This window comes from Ciona intestinalis, unplaced genomic scaffold (assembly GCF_000224145.3).
Source record: "Ciona intestinalis unplaced genomic scaffold, KH HT000130.2, whole genome shotgun sequence".
Lineage (NCBI taxonomy): Eukaryota > Metazoa > Chordata > Ascidiacea > Phlebobranchia > Cionidae > Ciona > Ciona intestinalis.
Window position 1 is genome coordinate 1 of NW_004190452.2, and position 22,257 is coordinate 22,257.

The 22,257-nt window shown below is 37.0% G+C and overlaps 1 protein-coding gene across 1 annotated transcript; it reads right to left on the reverse strand.

The window, feature by feature from the left end:
• Positions 1-431: 431 nt before the first annotated feature.
• LOC104266654 lies at positions 432-21,030 on the reverse strand. Its single transcript, XM_026838947.1, has 31 exons — positions 20,939-21,030; positions 20,207-20,328; positions 19,810-19,919; positions 19,116-19,243; positions 18,548-18,719; positions 17,781-18,065; positions 17,368-17,526; positions 16,912-17,049; positions 16,278-16,526; positions 14,439-15,806; positions 13,953-14,228; positions 13,206-13,559; positions 12,480-12,903; positions 11,769-12,069; positions 10,994-11,468; positions 10,475-10,689; positions 9,387-10,142; positions 8,858-9,112; positions 8,285-8,573; positions 7,350-7,449; positions 6,829-7,061; positions 6,151-6,487; positions 5,744-6,012; positions 5,051-5,311; positions 4,507-4,728; positions 3,997-4,428; positions 3,360-3,527; positions 2,163-3,019; positions 1,742-1,855; positions 1,174-1,356; positions 432-669 (listed from the first exon to the last, which is right to left on the reverse strand). The coding sequence occupies exons 1-31, from the start codon at positions 21,011-21,013 to the stop codon at positions 451-453; spliced, it is 9,546 nt and encodes a 3,181-aa protein (XP_026694748.1). The 5' UTR covers positions 21,014-21,030; the 3' UTR covers positions 432-450.
• Between the last annotated feature and the right edge of the window lie 1,227 nt (positions 21,031-22,257).

The following is a 22,257-nucleotide window of genomic DNA, read 5'->3' on the forward strand; positions in this document are numbered from 1 at the left end:
CCCAGAGGTAATGGGTTCAAGGCTCGTCGCTGCTACCATTGTGGGCGTATGTGTTCTTGGGTAAGACACTTAACAGCAATTGCTCCAACCCAGTGGTCACTAATGGGTTGTCCAAATTATAAGCCAAACATAAAAAAATCCAAAAAAAAAATAATCACCCACAAAGTAACATACATGGTAACTCGTAAGCTGGCACGAGGTGTATGAACACCCGTGTTATAACGACTGTCGTTTTCCGTCACGCGAGAATAAAGTAAGTTACATACATACATAGTAGGGTATTAGCAACAAAAGGACAGTCGTGTATACATGTTATGGGTAAAAACTGATCTGAATGACATGGGTTATGAGTAAAAGTACTTCATTTTTTGACACTGGGAATTATGAGGTGTTCTTACATAACTATATAAAAAAAATCATAATAACAATAATTTATCTATATATAAAATGTCACACTAACCTATGAGTTTGAAGTTTTAGAGTCCCCCCACTTTGTACGATGACTGTGGATAACGCTACAGTTTGTGAAGTCTTGTTGTTACTTGAATGAGCACCAGCGTTTAACCCAGCGTCGTATTTAGCTGTGGATTGTAGTTGGAATGTTCCACCATTGAAGACATGCAGGTTGTCGATGCCGGACACTTGGCCACCATGGGATCTTAAGCCAACCTTTGTATATAATTTGTATTAATGTAGTTAAAGATACATTTGTTGGTGTATACCTCAATTTTTAAGAATTTGATACTTTGGCGACTCAATTCCCGAAACTACTTTTCACATAACTTTATGTATTTATATAGTAATATAATTTCAACTTTTACTAAAACACTTAAAATCCATTAGTTAAGAACCACTGTTCTAACCCCTAACCATCAGTTGGAGGTTATATAGAATTATAAAACATACTTGAGAAGCTCTATGTTAAATGAATTGAATGTAACTAACTTATTCTTTGCGTGGCCGGAAACGACAGTCGTTATAACACGGGTGTTAATAAACCTCGTGCCAGCTTAGAGTTACCAAGTAACTCTACTTTTTGGGACATTAGAAGCTCTACTTTTTGGATGATTATTTTGGGGGGATTTTTGGGACATAAGAAGCTCTACTTTTTGGATGATTATTTTGGGGGGATTTTTGGGACATAAGAAGCTCTCTGTTAAATATTCCCTTTACCTGGTGGAAAAAAGTTGTGTTCGGCATTTGTAGAGAAGACCCTTCATATAAGTTGAAGCTGGTGGGAACGTCTATGCTTGATGAGGTTACTCCCCATGTTTGTTTGAAACCAATGTTAACAACACCAGTCAAGTCACCACGGATGTGACCAAGATGGACACGGGAGTCTGATGTATCATTGCTCTGTGGGGAGGGTAAATATATTCATGAATATATATTTAAGTGGCAAAAGTAACATGCATAATACAGTCTTGGAAAAGGATTAATTAGATCATTAAGACTAGAGAAGTTTAATTTAATATAAATGAAGAGGAATTAAATTTATCAAAAGTTTAATTTTATCCCTTTGATTATGGAGACTATAGTAGGTTAAATAACAAAGCAATTCAATTTAATTCAATTAAGGTTTAAACCGACTTGCACTTTGTGGACAATTAATTTCTAGTTTAATTGATTTGATCTTCGATATTGTAAATGAAGGGAAAATAAAAATGATATGTTATGTAACCGATAAAAGGCAATTCTGGTAAGTAACAAAGTTACTTTAGAAACATTTTTATATTTTTACCATAGAATTTGTGCTTGACATGACAGCTAAGTTGCCATGGCCATCCACAACAGTTTCATGAAATGTAAAGTTTCCTCCAGTGTTGGTTGGTAGCTCAATCCAGGTGGCAGCACCCTGGATGTAATAAGTTATTTAAAGTGGAAAAATAAGAGTAAAGCTATAATTTAACCCTGAAAATAAAAAGGGTCAGGTTAATTCAAAGTAAAACATATATAATTTTAATTTAAAAACAAATGAAGTTTATATTTTTAGGCATTTTCTTAAAAAATGCGTTTGGTAAATTTTTTAATATATTCCACTCTACTGGTTGGAAATTGTCATTATTGTAATATGGATCTTTGGATTCCACTTAAAAAAATATGCAAAATGTTGATTAATGAAGTTTGGCAAACGTATTGATTATTGTCAGTAAGTATCTAACCTGCAACTCTCGGTTCAAGAATCTGGAGTTTTCCGTTTGGCCGTCGACATAAACTTCAATCTCCGACAAGCCAGCGAAATACTGGTTGTTACAGAACCTTTTCTTTCCTTCGATCTCAATCTTAATGTAATCAGCAGGCAAATGTCCAACAACGATATCAACATATGATCCAGGTCTACAATATGTTGCTGGTTCAATGAATCCTTGGCTGCCAACATGGTTGTAATATCTTGAATCAGGAATACCAGCTCTTGAACCAGTGATACCGAGAGTTATTCTAAACTTTGAGGGGAAATTACAAGCAGGTGCGACTCGAACACGATTTATATTTCTTCTTCCACCCAAAGTTAAAGTGATGGTGGTGGCTCGAGCATCTGCGACGAAGATTCTGTTGTTTGATGAAGAAAATGTCTGATCGAATAAATGGCTGAGAAGGTAGTATGTTCCATGGTTGGCTAGTGGGCGATTGTATCTACAGTCGCTATGGTAGACACGATTGTAAGATGCAACACTTGACTCCACACGTCGACCAGAGGAGCCAACATTGTACGACGCACTTTTGCCAGAACTTCCGGCAAAGTTTAACCTTCTCCCAATATTATGCATCCATGTATCTAAACTTGGTTGGTTATCGTTGTTTACAATCAACGTGGCTTCATTTCTCTCTTCATGCTTTACATATACAGTGCCTGCTGCTCCTGCCTCTGCCCTGCTACCAACTGGACCGCCATGCGCCTTGAATTGCCCCAAGTACGGCATGTCAGATAACTGGTTTGAGTAATAAACGGCAACCCTACCACCAGCACCACCACCTCCACTGTTGAAATCTCCAGCCCCACCAAGTGCTTGAATGTTACCTATGGGAAAATGAGTATTAATTGTGATTGATTAAAAGTTAAAACATTGTGGGTATAAATTTAAAAAATGCTACGAGCTTAAAGTTTAAAACTTATAAAAAAAAGTTAAAAAACAATCTGGTTTTAGTCGCAAAAATGGTAGAAACATTTTTAAAAATATAAAACACAATATTTATTTTCTTTCGTTTTTAAACAGTTCAATAACCATCCGTGTATTGGGCCTGACAATTTAGAATATCACACATGTCAAAAGTACTCTCATAGCTTGACTAAGTAGAGCAACTCAAAAAGCCAAACCACAATAAAAAAACAAACCATTAAACAACCACATACAACATACCAGTCCATGATCCAGTAAGCACAGCTGAATATGTGAGCACGCTTCCCCCGCTGCCTCCACTTGAACCATCAGAGTTTGAAACAACATCACCACTGTTGGCTGACACCACACCATCCACACGTAATACATCGGAAGCTCGCAGCTCGACGATGCCACCACCGACACCACCTACATATGGTTTGTTAATCATTGTCGATTTAAAATATTCAATATAACTATAAATATAACTATAACGGGTAACTATAAGTTTGAATAAATAAGGGGTTTAATAACCTATGGATCTAGTATCACCATACCATATATTTATTTAGGCGGGGTGGGGTAAGTTATAACATGGGGGTTCTGTACTTCCTTATCTAGGCATGACAGGGTAATTATTAATTCTAATAAAACCTAAACATGTTTGGGTTTTAAACTTATAGGTTTAAAATGATCATATATTTATCCTCGTATGTTGGGCTAACTAAGTTATAATAAAACCAGAATATGTTTAGGTTTAATGACCTAATGTGCCAACTCTGACTTGCATTATAGGTTCCATGACATGCATGGTGATAGAAACTAGCTGATGCACCACTTTAATCTCAATAACTAATCTGCTAAATTTATAAATTGAATCTAAATATAAATTTCCCACCTCTACCACCATAACCACCACTTCCAAATGTCTTTGGTTGTTCAAGTGATCCATAAGGTTCATTCCTTGGCAACCTGCATGCTTTGTAACCCTCACAACCACCCCTGCCTCCCATACCACCATGTGAAGCACCACTGTGGCCGAGGAAATGAGGTTTCCCAGGTGCTGGACCTCTATTGACAACATAACCTCCATTATTAGTAGTTATATAACCACCATCATCAACCGTTATATTGGTTGCTTCAACCAAGATATGCTTTGCTGTGATAACTGCACCACCATCCACAGTTAAAGTGTTGGATATTAACTTATACTGAGTAGCATGGGCTGGAGGTCCATTGCCAATAATTTTTGCCGTGTCTTTTATACGGATGTCATTCGGGAACCGAAACTTTGCGTTTTCCGTGTAGTTGCCCACCAAGTCAGCAGCGCCTGGATTTGGAAACCATAATTGAAGTTTTGAATTTTCACACTGAATGTATAATTACACTACGTGCACATTTATATTACCAGTAAGAAAGAGGCGCAACTCCGCTCCTTTGGTCATCAATAGATTTTCCACATGGCTCAAATTTCCCTCCAAATGTATGAAGACAGCTTCCATCCTAATACTTGTAGCCAACCCAAGATGACCATCTACATACACATATGAACTGAAGGGTGTGTCAACGAATGGACGGCGTAAATCTAAATCTTGTTGCGGCCCGACATGGACTACTCCACTGCGATCACCTGTTAATAAATAAAATATTTGTTTTATTCTGAATTGACTGAGTGAATGAATGTAACTTGTTTATCCTCGCATGGCGGGGCAACAATGGCATGGCGGGGCAACAACGGTTATAAAATCGGTGTTCTGTATTATTCACTTGCGCCCGCTTACAAGTTACTCTGTGTGTAACTTATGTATCCTCGAATGGCGAGGCACTGACAGTCGCTAAAATGGGTGTTCTGTTTCATACGTCTCGCTACTCGTACGAGTAAGCGTGCTTTGCCATGGGGCCTCACCCATTTAGAATAAGAATAGAATAGTATTACATTACAAATATATTACCAATCATGTCCTTAAAGTTGATGTACAATTCATCCTTCTTTGTTGCGTTTACGTGCGACAGATTCGCGTTATTGCTCAACATCACAGCCAAATGGGCATTCCCAAATATCTGGAACTCCTCAAAACTAATCTCCAAACGGCTATTGGCTGGACTATCATTGTTGTTTTCTGGTGTTGGATCAAAGTTGGGATGTTGTAATGCAAGTTTGTGTCCAAGGTTGTCAGGCATGATCCATGCTTTGAAACTATCGGTCGAAGTATCTGTAAATATATTTGAATAAATGAAAAAATATGTGGTAAAGTAAATATATATTTTTCAAAACAGTATATCAAAGTTATGATTCCATTTTTTACTATTTTTTTGTGTAATTATATTTGAATTAGTTTCTGAAAAGACTTAAATGGTTTACAAAATATGTGGTAAAGAAATATTGCATGTTTAACAATCTTTAAAGTTATCTCACAGGTATTCTGTTTCATACACAACAGGTTTTTGCGTGTTACCATGTTTGGTTTTTGCGTGTTACCAAATTTGTGCGTGAGTACAATTTTAAAATTTTTTTTAAACATAGTGACCACTGAGTTGGAAAAGACAAATACACCCACAATGTGGGCAGCATAATGCCTTCAATCTGGTCCATGTGGTTACAAAACCACTTGGTTATAGAACAAAATACACCAACAATTCTTTACCTTGATAAGATGTAATTTTCCCCACGCGACTTGAAGTCAGATGGTCATTATCCACAATTAGTGTCCTATGATGGTGTATGGCATGGAATACAAACGCTGTACCAGGTCCCCCTGATTCACCACCTGTACCCCGTCCACCACTTGATACAAATCGACCAATAAATGTTGAATTATCCCTCAAATAAACAGCAATCCTACCACCAGCACCAGCACCGCCACCTCCTGAACCATCCCCACCTTTTATAGCAACCTTACCATAACCAGTGATCCTGCGAAAAAAATTATGTTATATAACATTTATTCATTTTTTCAAAAACAAAGATCATTTCAAAACCATAAATAAATGGAAATTAACAGCTTAACCTTGCATGAAAATAGGAAGTAAAAATGCAAAATAAAAGTTTCACCTCTCAGTGTGTATAAGGATGCTTCCACCAGAGCCACCTCCAGAATCTCGTCCTGACTGGGCTGCAGCACCATGTGCAGTGACTTCACCATCTATATATAATGTACCACTGATGTTGAGGTACAACACACCACCTCCACGACCACCAGGGGTATATATTCTTTTCCCACCATCCATGTGTGATGAGGTACCACCTGCGCTACCCATCACTAATGGTTCATAGAGATCCCCATATGGTTGCCCTGTAACTTGCTGGTGTGTACCAACACCACTGGTACCACCATGTCCAGCACCAGATGAACCATCTGCAGCAGAATGTCCTTTGCCAAGATTCACACCTTCATAAACCATACATGTTAGTAACTCACTAACTCATATCAATACAGTACAAAATTGCAAACCCATTTTATAGTGAATAATCATTTTTATAAAATTATATCATTACATTTTTAATTTTAGAAAATAATATATAGACAGGTTAAATTGCCAAGAGGTTTATTTGGCAAACTTATTTTTGAAATTAACTTTAAAGGTGGTTGTTTTTTTGGAAATTTTTCATTTTAACAACCCATTAGTGACCAATGAGTTGGAGTAGTACGCATTATGTGTTTGCTGTAGAACACATACATCCAAAATTTAAACAGATCTCTTTTAAAAAACAAAACAATAAACATCAAACCTGTTTCTGTATTCCTATGATCATATATTGTATAACCCGTTCCATCAGCTTTTATAAATCCACCATCCTCCACTGTAAGGTTGTATGAAGTAATATGACCATATGTAGCATGGAGTTTACCACCTCCTTCAATCTTAATGGATATTGTGTTGAGTTTTATGACAGGGTTCCTGAACTCTGGTGACGTGATCGCATATACTGATGCATCATCTTGAATTCGAAGCTTTTCAAATCTGAGTAAAAAAGAAGTTTTAATATATTGTAACTTGTTTATCATTGCATGGGTGTAACTTGGATTTTTAATACAGGCTTGTTATTGCAAACTATAAGTTCATACCCCTTGTGTCTGTATATATATGATTGTTTTTATGTATGACTGACAATTTGGACAACCTATTAATGACCACTAGTTTGAAACATTTGCTGTTAAATGTTTTGCTCGAAAAAAATGTAGAGTTTTTACCGAAGAAAATACCGAAGGTTCACATAAAGCCAAAACCAACTAAATAATAAAAACCCACTGAAAGTTATTCTTCTCATGATCTTTAGTGTGCCCACCACTTTCCATTGCCAGCACACCATAGTGGTGTAATGTAAGTTGCTTGATATTTGCAAGAACACCTGTGGAAAACATATGTGTGATTTAATGTCGATTATTAATGTATATTCCACATGGGTGAGGTTCTACATTGAAACATGCTATGGGACATGAGCTAAAAAAAAGTATGCAACTTTGTGGGTGGTGTTTTTATTCTGTATGGTTGATAATTTAGACAACCCATTAGCGAACACTGGGTTGGAGCAATTGTATGTATTATCAAAGGACACATATGAACACACACACGCACACACACACACACAAGGACATACACATCCAAAGGGTAGCAGCTTAAAACTATATATTAATATTAATAATATAGTAGGATGGGGGAAGATGGGACACCTTCGGCGCATAATATCCGAATATCCTGATCGTGTTTTAAACAATTAACAACGGTCTATGGGAGTCTTGGGCATATAGTTTTATAATTTTTTGAAAGTTCCTTGTTTACTACCACATTGGACAAGAAAATAGAGTTAAAATGTGTCCCAACTTCCCCCACCCTACTAAAATTAACTTTATTTGTCTCTTCGATTACGGTAGCAAAGATTTAAAATGTTTTAAGCGAAAAGACAAGATATAGCGACAAAACAATGGTTGTTAAAACACGCTTACGGTTAAAAACATATTTACAATATTTAGTAGGAAGAATATAAGCGTGGTCGCTACACCTAACGGACAAACATGCCATTTACACCTAACGGACAAACAAGCCAAGTAAGTTAAACTTCTAATAGAAACAAAAGTGTACGTAAAGACGAACTGTATTCAGATGCAGTCAAAACTAGATCTACATATGTGGAAACCAAATCTTAATGGATTATCCCAACCCAACTAAATACACAAATATCTTACCATGCATCCATATAGTTACACCATGTATGAATGTAATTGGTGCCAAACCAAGATACGAACAAGTATATGCTCGTACACTGAAAGGAAGATCTATCTCGTCTCTGTTCAAGTCCATGGTCTGGTTTGGTCTCAAATGAACGGTACCAGTTCTATCACCAATCATGTATTGGAAATGAATGTCAACCTCAGCAGGGGAGTTTGCATCATCAGCCACCAACTCAGTGGTTGTGTTGCTTGTATTGTTGTGTAAAGGTACAGTTGATATCGCTACATGTGCTCCACCATATATCTATGTAAATGTGAATGTAACTTATTTACCCTTGTAGTTGTATGGTATACGATTACTCAGGGGTATAACATGGGTGTTCTGTTTCATACACCTTGTGCCTGCTTACAAGTTACCATGTATGTAACATATTTATCCTCGCATGGCGGGGCAATGACAGTTGTTATAACACTGGTGTTCTGTTTCATGACATACACCTTGTGCCCGCTTACGAGTTATCACGTATGTAACACTATATGGGACACTATTTCTATACAACTCTCATAGCATACACATGCACACATTACCTGTATCTCTTCAAACTTATAATCAAACACAGGAGCTTCAACAGTTCCCCTTCTAGCAACTTCTCCAATACTATCTTCTCCATCTTCATTATCAACATAGTCAGGTGGAGGTATAATCCACGTGCGACAACCGTCATTATGGACGAACCCGGTGAATTTCAGATCCTCATAGTTAGCCCTTCCGTTTGTAACTCTGTCTTCTGGGTTGTTTGCTGCAGGGTTTGGGTCGCCAATCAAATGGTTGGAGTCGTATGGCTGTAAAGGGAATGATCATTTTTATTATTTATATGTGTTTATTTATTCAGATATATATCTGTTTTTCTTCCGAATATATAAGTTTAGTATTATTTTTTATATGTTGCAGTTGCACCAGGCATAAACGAAATAATATTCAAATAACAGACTGATGACACTAGATATTGGCACAGTATTACCTCGTTTGTAAACTATTAGTTGGACTCAACTTATATGAACAACAGTTTGCTTGAGTATTACAAATATTTTGTTGGTATATCATTACTTTACCTACCATTAATCCACCGTTGTCGATATATAGAGTACGATGCTTATGGATCATATGGTAGAGCAAGGCTGTCCCAGCACCTCCATTTTCACCATTTATCTTTGAACTTGGTGTGTTCCCTGCTTTTCCACCAGAAGAGTAAGCCACAAATCCAATCAAAGTTTCATTCTTGACAAAATATATGGCAGTTCTACCGCCAGCTCCTCCACCACCACCACCAATGCTACTTGATTGTGAGTTTGATCCCTTTCCACCATGTGAAGACACCAATCCAAACCCTTTAAGTCTATGTGTATGTATCCATATTGAACCACCAGCGCCACCACCAGAGCTTGAGCATGCAGGCTTAGGTGCAACACCATCAGAAGATATGGTGCCATCTACTTCTAATGTATTGGACACCAGCATTCTTATCACACCACCACCATTACCACCATAGCAGCTTGCCGAGTATGAAGCACCTGCACTACCATATGATGTAGGCTGGTATAAGTTCCCATGCGATAAACCACTTCTCATAATATCAACAGTAATACGCCGGTGATAGTTAGGTGCGGTGCTTATATCAGTAATTGAGCTACTTGTGCTTGTTATATGCCTGATAACCCTTCCACCACTTCCACCATGGCCACCCCCTGCTCCACCTATGTTAACATCACTTGGTACAGGTGGTGTTCCAATGTTGACAATGCTTCCTTGGGTATATTCATGGTGGTTGGCGTAACCAAGCCCATTTGAATGCAGTCGACCACCAGAGTCAATCTGTATTTAAAAATTGTATCTTATAATATGTATGAACTGTAATATATTATTGGCAAATTACAAATATATATTGTTCTTTTAACAAAAATATTTTCGTGCCATTGTACATACAGCATGCTGTGGCACATAAAGTGTGCCGTGGCACATATAACATACTATGGCACAAACTGGCATGCCACAACATACACTTATAAAACCTTTATATACAACTCCATACATATATAAACATATATTCACAGTTTACTAACATGCCATGGCACATATTAAAAACAGCATTAATATATACATATTCACATCCATACATATATATATATATATATAGATATACTCACAGTAGCATTATGCACATCCAGTATAACACGTGGACCACGAACTTCACCACCACCCTCTACCACTAAGGTGTGTGCAAATATATCAACACCTCGTGGCTGTGTCACTGGGTCAGATACCATCTCTACCAAACCAGTATCTTGCACACGGATACTATTGAATACGTAAACTGCTGTATCTATGGTCGATTGTGGGTCAAAGTCCTTCAGTGAAGTACCTGCGCATATATGAATGAATGAATGTAACTTGTTTATCTTCGCATTATAACAAGGGTGATTGCTTTCATGTTTGACTGACAACTTAGACAACCCATTAGTGACCGCTGGGTTGGAGCAATTATAGTTAAGTGTCTTGCCCAAGGATTTGCTATCCTTCTGTTACAATAGAAAAATACAAGAAAATTTCTAAAGTGTATTTAATATACCAAGGAAACAATATTATTTAATAACTAAATAAATATTTAACAAAAAAAAACTGCAAAATATGATTGAATCTCATAAATAAATGTATTTAATAAATACCTCCATCATGTAACTTCCTTGTCTCCACAGTTCTTCCCATGAAGTTAAAAGTAGCCGTACCATTCTGCTTCAAAGTCATGTTGCTAACATGAGCCATCACACCAGATATCCATATCTCTACCCCATGCACCATGGTAATAGGTGCCAAGCCAAGGAAGGCACCATGATATATATAAGCACTAAATGGTAGGTCTATTTCATATCTCTCCAAGTCCATAGTTTGGCCATCGCCCACGTGAACAGCGCCGGATCTATCTCCAATGAAGTATTTGAAATGTAAAGTTACATTCCCAGGCAGGACACCAGTCAAAGGCAACTCTGTAGTTGATGGTAGATCACTTTCATTGGCTGGAGAACTTAGAATATCTTGTCCTCCAATATTTCGTGCGTAATATCTTGTGATCTGGTATCTCCATATTTGGTCCGCTGGTATTTTGCTTGGATCCATGACAGCTAAGTGAGCACCACCATACACCTATGACATAAAAATTTACATTGTAATACATTGCGTTGTACATATACATTATGTATAGATTTAAACAATGTTCACAAATATATCACATTTCATCATTTAGCTAAAATGTGCCTGACTGTACATTAAAATTCAAGTTATGTTTTATATGTGTGACCTCGAACAGCAAGGCAAACCATTGGACCTGAGATTTAAGCCAGGGTTGGCCGGTTACCCCAACATTGTATATGCACATTCTATTGTACATGGGTAAAGTCAGAGTTGGCTTTAACTGTTGGTTTGAATTTCCCTAAATTACATTACCTGTAGTTCCTCAAAATGGAAATCATGCCCAAAGTTTGCAAACTTATGACCGCCAGAATTAGCCGACAATATCCAAGCTCTTCCACCATCTTCATCCAGTTTATCCCAATTGATCAACTTATTCCTTGGTTTAGCAAACAACCTCCTTGTCCCAATACTTGCCCCACCATTCTCCACCCTCAAAGTACGGTGGTCCTCTATGTTGTGATAAAGGAATATGGTGCCTGGACCTCCAACCTCACAGGGTGGGGTTATTGTGCTTTTGTGGCAACGGCCACCGTGGGCATGGAAGGTGAAGGAGCTGTAAATTAGAGTCAATGTTTTATTCAGGAAATATAAATATATATTTTCTGAAATTAAATGACTTGAAGGTAAAGCTGCCACAAAGCTTACCTAAAGTAAAAGACGGCAGCTTTTTCCAGCTGCCCTACTTAGTCAAAATTTTCGAGCTGCCCTACTTCAAACCCTAGTCAAAATTTTTAACGTGTTTGATATTCCATATGGTAAAGCATAGGTTTAATAATATAAATTAAAAAAAACAAATCCAAGACATTGAAGTCATAGTATTATCAAATGCGATTGGTCAGAAGTAAAGAGAATTATTGCTTATTTTGCTAAAGAAAAAAAACATTTAACCATTCTATATATAAAGACAAAAGTCAAGAAGTTATAGGGTTATCAAAAAGGTTTTGAAACATATTGAAAGCTTACCTAAATGTGATGTTTTTATTGAAATAAACAGCCACCCTTCCACCAGCACCACCACCACCAAAACCATTCAATCCTCCTTTACCACCATTAGCTGATACAATCCCATAACCAGATAGAACATTTGAATGGAGCCATAAACTACCACCACTACCACCAGCACCAATGCTACCAGATGTGGTGTCAGCATTGCCACCATCAGCACATAATTCACCATCTATATGTATCATGCCAGTTACGTTCAACCATATACGTCCACCACCAGAACCAGCGTTAGGTCCGCCACCAGCTGAACCAAATACTTCAGGTTCATATAGATTGCCGTATGGTTGGCCAGTTTTAAGAACACCATTCCCACTACCATGCCCACCACTGCCACCATGACCTGCACCAGATGGGGCGTGGCTGGATGCATAATAGCCCATTCCTGGTGGAATAAACCATATGTTAATACAAGGTAGAAATACTAACTCATATATTTAAGAGTAAAAATGAACATAACTGTCAAACATGGTACAAAATAAATGTTATAAATACAGGGCAAAAAATACAAACTTCATAAATACTTCATAATAATGTATGCACCATATAAACTATTTATTAATACTGGGTTGGAATACAAACTTTATAATGAATATTACAGAAAAATGCTAAATAAAAAATACAAGGTAGCAAAAAAATGGAATAGGTAAAAATGAATAATATATATTTACGAACATAATCATTCACCTGGGTTAATAATACCATGATACCCAATGTTATAAGAACCATTTTGATGGATGGGTGCACCATGTTGGGTAGTATAACCTTGGTTGTTTGCCGATATTTTTCCACCAGCATCAATGGTGATGTTCACAGCATGTACATATACATGTGTAGCTTCAACTAATCCACCGCCATCTACTACCATGTCTTGTACATTGAATTGTGTGCCAGGGTCAACCACAGGGTTACTTATCATGTGTATGTAACCATTGTCCTTCACATGGACGTAATCAAACGTATATTTCCCAGCAAATTGTGGTCCGTCTAACTCATCAGAGTATGAAGTGTCATCAATGTCAAATGAGCCCGCTGTGCGACCTGGAAGAAAAATATAATTATTATTTTTTATGTGGATATCAAAGCAACAAGTTTTGCTATATTGCGAGACATAATTAAAGTTTGAAAACATTACGTCCACTGAAAGAGCTCTGCTGAAGAATTTTTTAAGTGGATATCAAAACACCTAATTTTGTCTCTTATATGGCGAGACACCATCAAGGTTTGCCGTTAAGTGTCTTGTCCAAAGACACATAAGCCTACAATGGAAGTATCAAGTCTAGAATATTGATTCTAGTTGAGTAAATGCTTGCAAAAAACATGGCTAGATAAGCAGAATGACCAAAATGTTAAATAAATACAACTAGAAAAGCCCCTTTAGCAGGCAAACATATCATAAAGTTATGGTTAAACAAGTTTCTCTGTGTTACTTACCATGTCTGTTTAGCCATAACCGACCGTGGTGTTTCACCGTTATATTCCTCACATGAGTTAAAGCACCATCCAGCCATATAGTTACACCATGTACATGAACAATAGGTGCAAGACCAAGGTGTCCATGTCTATATACATGAGCACTGAATGGAAGGTCGATAAATGGACGCTCGAGGTCCATGCTTTGAAGAGATCCTATATGTATTGCACCAGTTCTGTCTCCAATTAGATTTTCAAAGTAGATGTTTGCATCAAATCCTACATCAGCCAGGGAACCTGTGAAGTAACAAATGCTATTTATTTATTATACTGTTTGGCGGGGCAGCAACATCCGTTATGTTTCATACACCTTGTGTCTGCTTACCAGTTACCACATATGTAATTTTGTTGGTGATATTTTTTTGTGGACAATTCTTTTAAATATAAACTGGAAAGTTTGTATTATAACTGACCAAAAATCTTTGTTATCTGCATCTTATATATTACCTGCGATGGTATGATTGAGAGGTGATACGGCAAAGTGAGCTTTTCCCCAAACTTGTATCTCGTCAAAGTAAAAATCATGTGATGATGACTCATCAGAATTACGATGAGTCGGCAAAAACCAGGCTCTTGACTCGTCATTTTTCAAGTCCGAATAATCAGCGATGTAATTGTTGTCTTTATCCGGTCCATGTCCGTTGTTGTTAACTATCAAAGTTGTATGTTTGTGCACGGTGTGGTAGAAATACATGGTTCCAGGTCCACCATACCCAGTTGTAGTATCAGAAGAAACATAATTGCCAACCACGTTACCAGGTTTCCCACCATGTGCTTGCCATGATCCTGAGTAAGTTTTATTGGAAGCAAAATAAACAGCTATGCGTCCAGCAGCACCACCACCACCACTTTTAATTCCACTTGTTCGAACACCAATACAGTTGTTCACATCATTATGGTTTGCATCACAAGCGTGGCCATGACCCCCGTTCACAGTGACATCACCATACCCGCGCATGTTGTTAACATGGAACACGATACTTCCACCACTTCCACCACCAGCAGCTCCAACCTCAACACTTTCACCGTCAGCTTCAACTAAGCCATCAATCTGTAGCTCATTTGTGACATTAAACACAACGTTCCCACCACCTCGACCACCAGCTCTTACACCATCTCCACCACCAGAACAACCATGGCTTATTGGTTCAAACAAACTGCCATAAGAACCACCAGTATGATGCTGCCCACTACCACGGCCTCCCCTGCCACCATGTCCGGCACCAGAACCACCAGCACCAGTTTTTCCCGACCCAGTCAAAATAAGTGGTTGACCATTAGAATTTGTAGTAGAGGTATGGGGGTCTCCGTGGCAGGATATCGTGTTCAAATCACCAGTAATAACCCCCAGGTCATCTATTACCAATCTCCTTGCATGAATATGAACAGACACAGCATGAATCTTTCCTCCACCAAATACATGGACGGTTTGTACAGCCACAATGGAGACGTTATTCCTTACATCATCTGTCTGTATGAATGCAGACACTTCACCTCCATCTCCAACATTCAAGGAAACAAAGTTAAAAACACCTTCCTTTACACTAGGTTGGGGAGAATCCACAGAGCCCTGGTTGGTATCAAGCAATCTACTTCTTCCTGTCGTCCCAAACTGAAGATGGCAACCTGAAGCCACTGTCACATTATTCACTGCTATTGTTCCCAATACAATAATCCTTGCATCCCGACAAGTGGTATCTGGTGGTAGGACAAGGTACCCTCCCTCGTGTACAAATATGTTGGTCATTATTTCACCGTATTCTCCAAACACATCTTCGTTGATTTTCCTGTAAGGTTCTGCTTGGCTGAGGGCGTCTGAAAGTTAGTTGATATATTAAAAACATAATGTAGTATCAACATTTATTTCTATTGGCTTGGGTACGGTTAAAACATTGGTGCCATATTGTACACCATATGGGGAAACTTTATACGCTTGTTCTTCATTTACTTGTTACAGGGACAATAATATATTATAACATAGAATATATATTTCAAAAAAATAGAGTAATGAGTAGCATGCCTGGGCATTGAACACGGTACCCTTGAACTACGGTGCAATCGCCCAACCACTGATACACAGGGCACCAAAATTTAAACTACTTTTAGTGAGGAATTAGCTAGAGTATAAAACATTGTGTAACTTTTGCTACCAGGCATAATGTAAACAATCTTTCAACAGCTCATCTGGTATAAATGTAATGTGTTTCCGACGCTTCGTCTGCTATCCGACAAGACTTCATCAGGGGGTGAGCATAAAACAGCTAACAAGAAATAAATGAAACTTACGCATGACAACTGTTTGTCCACCTTGAACATGCAACCATCCCGTACCATCTCCTGATACGAAGTATCTTGAATCTAAAGTTTCATAACTTCTTTGTAATGTAACTCTCGCACCCCCAACCACATTAACACGATTCACACCAAGGGGCAGCAGAGTGGCGTCTCTCTTTGATCGGGTGTTGGTGTTATTTACTTGGCTTATGTTGATCAATAATGTTAAACCATCCTCAAGGTCAAAGTTGGTGTTTGAACCTAAGTTAATATTGTCAGGATTAAAGAGATGCCTTGGAAATTAAAGATCTTAAAACTAAAGTAAGAAACAGCAGTTTATTAAAAGTATTTCTATTTTATTTTTACGGGTGAGTTCCTACTATTAGACTTAGACACGCCTTGCGACAGTTAGGCCAAAGTTTCCTTATTAACCTAACACCGCATGAACCTGCCAGATATTAAAGCCTGTCGCTTAGAACACATGCCATTATCAAATACCCGTGCTATAATGCCAATAACATTTTATACAAAAATTAAACTACTTCCTCATTTTATCTTTATTTATGACAATTTAGTGACCACTGAGCTGGAGCAATTACCATTAAAACACACACAAACACACAATAGTAGCAGGAAAAATACTTACCCCGATTATTTTTCAGCTCCATCCAAATTGTCTTCTTTCCAGATGAATGTTTCCTCGAGTATAACACAGTACCTGCACCTCCATATCCACCTGGGTTTGAATTGAAAGTCCCCACTCCACCATAACTTGTTACATCACCTGAAGTGTAGGGGATTGTGGTTTAAATAATTTATTTTATAAAAGTCTTGTTTTTATATTATAAAAGTAACCTACTGTTTTTATTGTTAAAAAAATGATAAACTGATCATAAATGAATCACTAGTGTTACCAAGATCATATGAACTTTATTTTAATAGCAATCCGACTTTTATCAACTCTTTCATTTTAAAACTTTAATTTTAAATTTTATATTTTTATTTTAAGTAGGCTTAAAAAGGTATGCGTAATAAATCAGTAATTATTTATTCAACCGATGAATTGATAATAAACAAATCACTAATCAAATATATTACAGACCTTTCCACCAACGTAGATCGTTCCTATGGTTAAGTGCAATCCTTCCACCACCACCTCCTCCACATATAAGGTCAGATGGTGACGTACATGAACCTGTACCACCATTGGTGCTCAACATACCATGGCCCTCTACAGTCGTAGCGTGGACCATTATGCTGCCTGAAAATGTGTAGGATTGTGTTTATGGTTTAAAAATTGATTGAAATTATTTATTAACAAAAGATTTTTTTCCTTTTTTCTCCCAAAATTATGGTGAAGATCAAATTGCCAAAAATCTTTTACCAAGTGTAATACAGCCTACAGCAGTGCACTACAAAAGTGACAAAACATATTTTCATACCTATAATCTGTCTGGCGGCAACAGCATATATTATGTATATATATGTATACCATTATATAAACAACAAACCAACCTCCACTGCCACCACTACCACTATTAGAAGAACCACCATTAGCTGATATTAATCCTTCAACTTTCAACACTGTAACAGTTAGATCGAGATAACCACCACCAACACCGCCCCTTGAGGATGAAATAAAACTGTTCCCCACCCCCCCAGAACCAAAGAGATCCGGTTGTTCTATACTTCCATATACACCGTCCCATACTGTGTTGTTTAGATCAGATGTTTGCAACATGCTCTTGCTTCTACCTCCTTTACCACCATAGCAACCTCCTATGCTTGTCCTACCATAGTCTGCAATGAATATAGTTAGTATTAGGGCTTGAATCGGCTAAGTGTTGTAGTGCGTGTATGCCTCTAGTCTGAAGGATACTGGATTCAAGGCTTGATGCTGTTGTACCTTTTGTCCAAATTGTCAGCCATATATTTAAAAAAATAATCACCCACAAAGTTACATAAGTGGTAACTAGTAAGCAGGCATGGGGCGTATGAAACAGGACACACCTGTTATAATGACTGCTGTAAAGACTAAGCCAAAGACATACATGTACACAATGGTAACCACATACTCTTTAATTAGGAGGCAATCTAACCCAGAACCCAATAACGTCTAACTAGGTTTAAAATGTAACCACTACTATATCCAGCGCCATATCATCTGACAACTGTAACAGCATCCAGCATTAAACACTGTGTTGTTTGGTTATGGGCAATGTAACCAAACACATAGTCTCAGCAAATTTAAATTAACATAACCCTATTGAGTTTATACTTACTGTATCCAGCACCATGTCCCCTCACATGTCCCATTTCATCAGCAGAAAGATGGCCGTCAGCAGCAATATGCACAACATCAGTGTTTAAAGTCAATGACCTTGCAGTTATTTGTCCATGACTTGCAATATTGACATGTCCGGACTTCATGCTAGTTTCTTTGTTAGATGTCACCTGTTTAAAACAGACATAAAAACAAAAGTTTTTAAAAATTAAAAAAATATATATACAGGTCTTATAGTTGTGGGAAGCATAAAGCTAAAGCTGCCACAAATCTTCTCTAAAGTAAAAGACAGCTTTTTCTTGCTGCCCTACTCAGTCAAGGTCTCAGAGTATTTTAGAACTATGTTTAATATTCTAAATAATCTCCACCGCCCAGTGTATAAAACCTAAACCAGCTTTCCAGAATAAATCATTTAGACATGTTAGGATAAAAAAGTTAACAAGCTGGTAAATTAGGGATATTTATTTTTATATCATATGAGCCATTACTTAAACAATTATTCTTACAGTTTTTGTTTGAAAACATAAAAAATATAATAAAAAGTGCAAATAATGTTTGGTTCTTACAGTAACATTCCAATTATCATTTTCTAATCCTTCAAAGCTGTTAAAGTTGATGTAACCGTAACTTTGAACCGTTATTCCTTCACAGGTTAGTTCCCTTTTATGAGGCAACTCAAATGATAGTGTAACACCTGAAATTTGACTTCGAATTAGTAAAATATCACTGAATTTTACAGTTAGTTTATCAAACAACTTTATTATGTTAACTTGATACCATTTCTTGGCAAACAAGTAAATTTAAATCAGTATTTTTAACAAAAAATGAATGAATAACTTGTTTATCCTTGCATGGCGGGGCAACGACAGTCCTTAAAACACGGTTGTTCTGTTACCTACACCTCGTGCCCGCTTACAAGTTACCACGTATGTAACTTATTTATCCTCGCATGGCGGGGCAACAACAGTCCTTAAAACACGAGTGTTGTGTTTCATACACCTCGTGCTTGCTTACAAGTTACCACGTATGTAGCTTTAAATGTAATTGATTCTTTATGTGGTGGATTTTCACTAAAAAGGATAAAACTAAAAGCAACTAAGTATAAATTTGAACATTATAGTTTAAAACAATTTTTTCTTCATCCTAAACTGCAACCCCCTATTAAAAGACTATACATTATAATGCGAAATACACCAAGTACATGAAATTTCATAATATTTCAACCTGTTCCAATACCATTGTATTATTACACATATTTACCTGTAGCAACTAACAGATGAACCTCAGGAACTAAAATATGGCCCCAAAACTTAAACGTTCTCGTGTTGCTGTTTGCTGCACCAGTTAAATACTCTACAGGACACGCATTCCTATAGAAAGTAGCAATCGTTTTGATATAGTAATGTAATTACAAGTGTGTATGGTTGCACACCATATGTGGTAGCTCCATGCACCTCATGTTTACTCGAAAATAACAAAGGCAGCAGGCAAAAATTCACTTAATCATAACGTAAACCATTTCTTAAAAATTTAGTGTCTAAAACACACATGCTCGTATTGGTGGCAGCGCCAAGCCTTGAATCCAGTATCCTTTGTCACACAATGCACACCCTCTAAACACTAGGCTAACTTTCAACTAAATAAACTTATTAATCACCCATTATATTGATATTCATGAAACGCAGGGCGGAACTCCAAAGTGTTCATCGTCATTTCTAGTTTTCCCCCTTCATACACCATGGGCATGACAGTCATGTTCACAAACCGGTGCTCACCCATCTGTAAACAAGTAACAAGGTAACTGACATCTAGGTGTAACAACAAGTTTTTTTCTTCCAGTTAAAATTTCTCTCAAAAGTTAAATTTTTTTTAAATTTTTAAAATTTAAAATTTTTTTTTTTTTAAATCTAATTAAACTTAATTTCTTCTTCCAATTAAAGTAAACATGTTTTAATCGTAAGCATGTAAAAGCAGCAAATTCATAATAAAAATCTAAAACCACAAATGTAAAGCAAAATAGGGCATTGGATTTTCTATTAGTGGTGGCCAGCTAGAGGGTTTAAGCTAAGGTCTAGTCTCTTGTGGTTAGAATTAGGCAGCTTTGAATTGGCCTTTTAAAGCTGATAAAATTATTGTATTTAAGGCTTAGGATTTTGGGTAATGGAAAATTCTCTTTGATGATTGTCTATTGCTAACAGTTTAGTGGCGTTGGATTATTTGCTTTATATTTGCATTTTTTTCTTAGAGCTACAATACAACCACAACGTTAAATACATGGTAACTTGTAAGTGGGCACGAGGTGTATAAAACAAAACACTTGTGATATAACAATTGTCATTTTCGGGCAACGTGAGGATAAAGTAAGTTACAATAATATGTGTTCATATACCTGCTTCCATTGTACATGCGCTAATGGTGGGATATGTAAGTATCCTGTATCATCACCAACCAAACCTCCAGTCATTACTTTAAGCTTGCTGTTGCTTTGGTTGCTTGTTGTATACTCCAATGTAAGGTGGGCACCTCCATATATTTCAATCAATGTAAACGTGTGGGGTTGTCCATCATCACGCTTGTTAAGTATCGCCACTCCACCTAATGAGAGATACTAGCATTATTGGTTTACCTTTGCATGACAGGGCATCTTAATTGTAAAAAAGATGTCTTATTGCACTGTATAGGTTGTTTGAAACACTTTGTTTGTGAGTTATGTATGTTTATGAGTGTTGCTTTTTATGTATGACTGCCAATTTGGACAATGTTAGATGTTTTAATTGGTCTAGTGGTTATGATCTTTATTCAGTAAGGTTTGGCCTACAATTAACTGTCTTTTCCCCATCATTTGTAGTGGCTTTATACACCTTGTGTCTGTTTGCCAGTAAAAAAATATTACTTAAGGTTGTTTTGTTATTAGACAACACAATAGTGACCACTGGATTGAAGTAATTAGGATGAGTATCTTATCTAAAAACTCGCATGGCAACAATGATAGCAGCGTCGAGCCTGGAACCCGGTATCTTCCAGTAACAAGGCACACACTTTGACCAATAGGCTAATTTTTAAATAAGTTAAAAACAGTTTGCAACGCAAGCATAAAACATCCATACCTCTGTTATAAAACGAGTAGAAAATATCCTCAGTCGCCCTTGTACTGGTTGGTAAAGTAACTTGTGGTTTCTGGCATTCATTATCAATACGTAATATCTTTGCATTTGATGATTGGTAATAAGATGTTCCTGGCCCACCATGCTCAGCAGAGTTAGATGCAGATCCACCTGAAGTAATATATTGATAACATTATCCTTGCAATGCAACTTGCAAGTTATAACATAGGTGTTCTGTTGCAAACCACATGAAGAAATGTATCGAATATTTGTGAATAAATGTAAAAATAAACAATAAAATATAGAATGTAACTTATTTATCCTCGCATGGTAGGGAAATGACATGGGTGTTCTGTTTCATAGACTTCGTGCACGCTTCTAAGAGCTACAACTTTTTGTTTATATTTTTGGTGTGTAGCCTATGCTTGACAATCGGAAATCACGTTATTTTTTACTGGTTAAAAGTAAAACAAGCTTTAAATACAAGTTTAAAATCAAATACTAATTGCAAAAGTACATTATAATGCAAAATATAGGCATAGAAACGTGATGCATTAAAAACTACAAGTAGTGTTTAATAGGAAACACAATATAACCTTAAAAT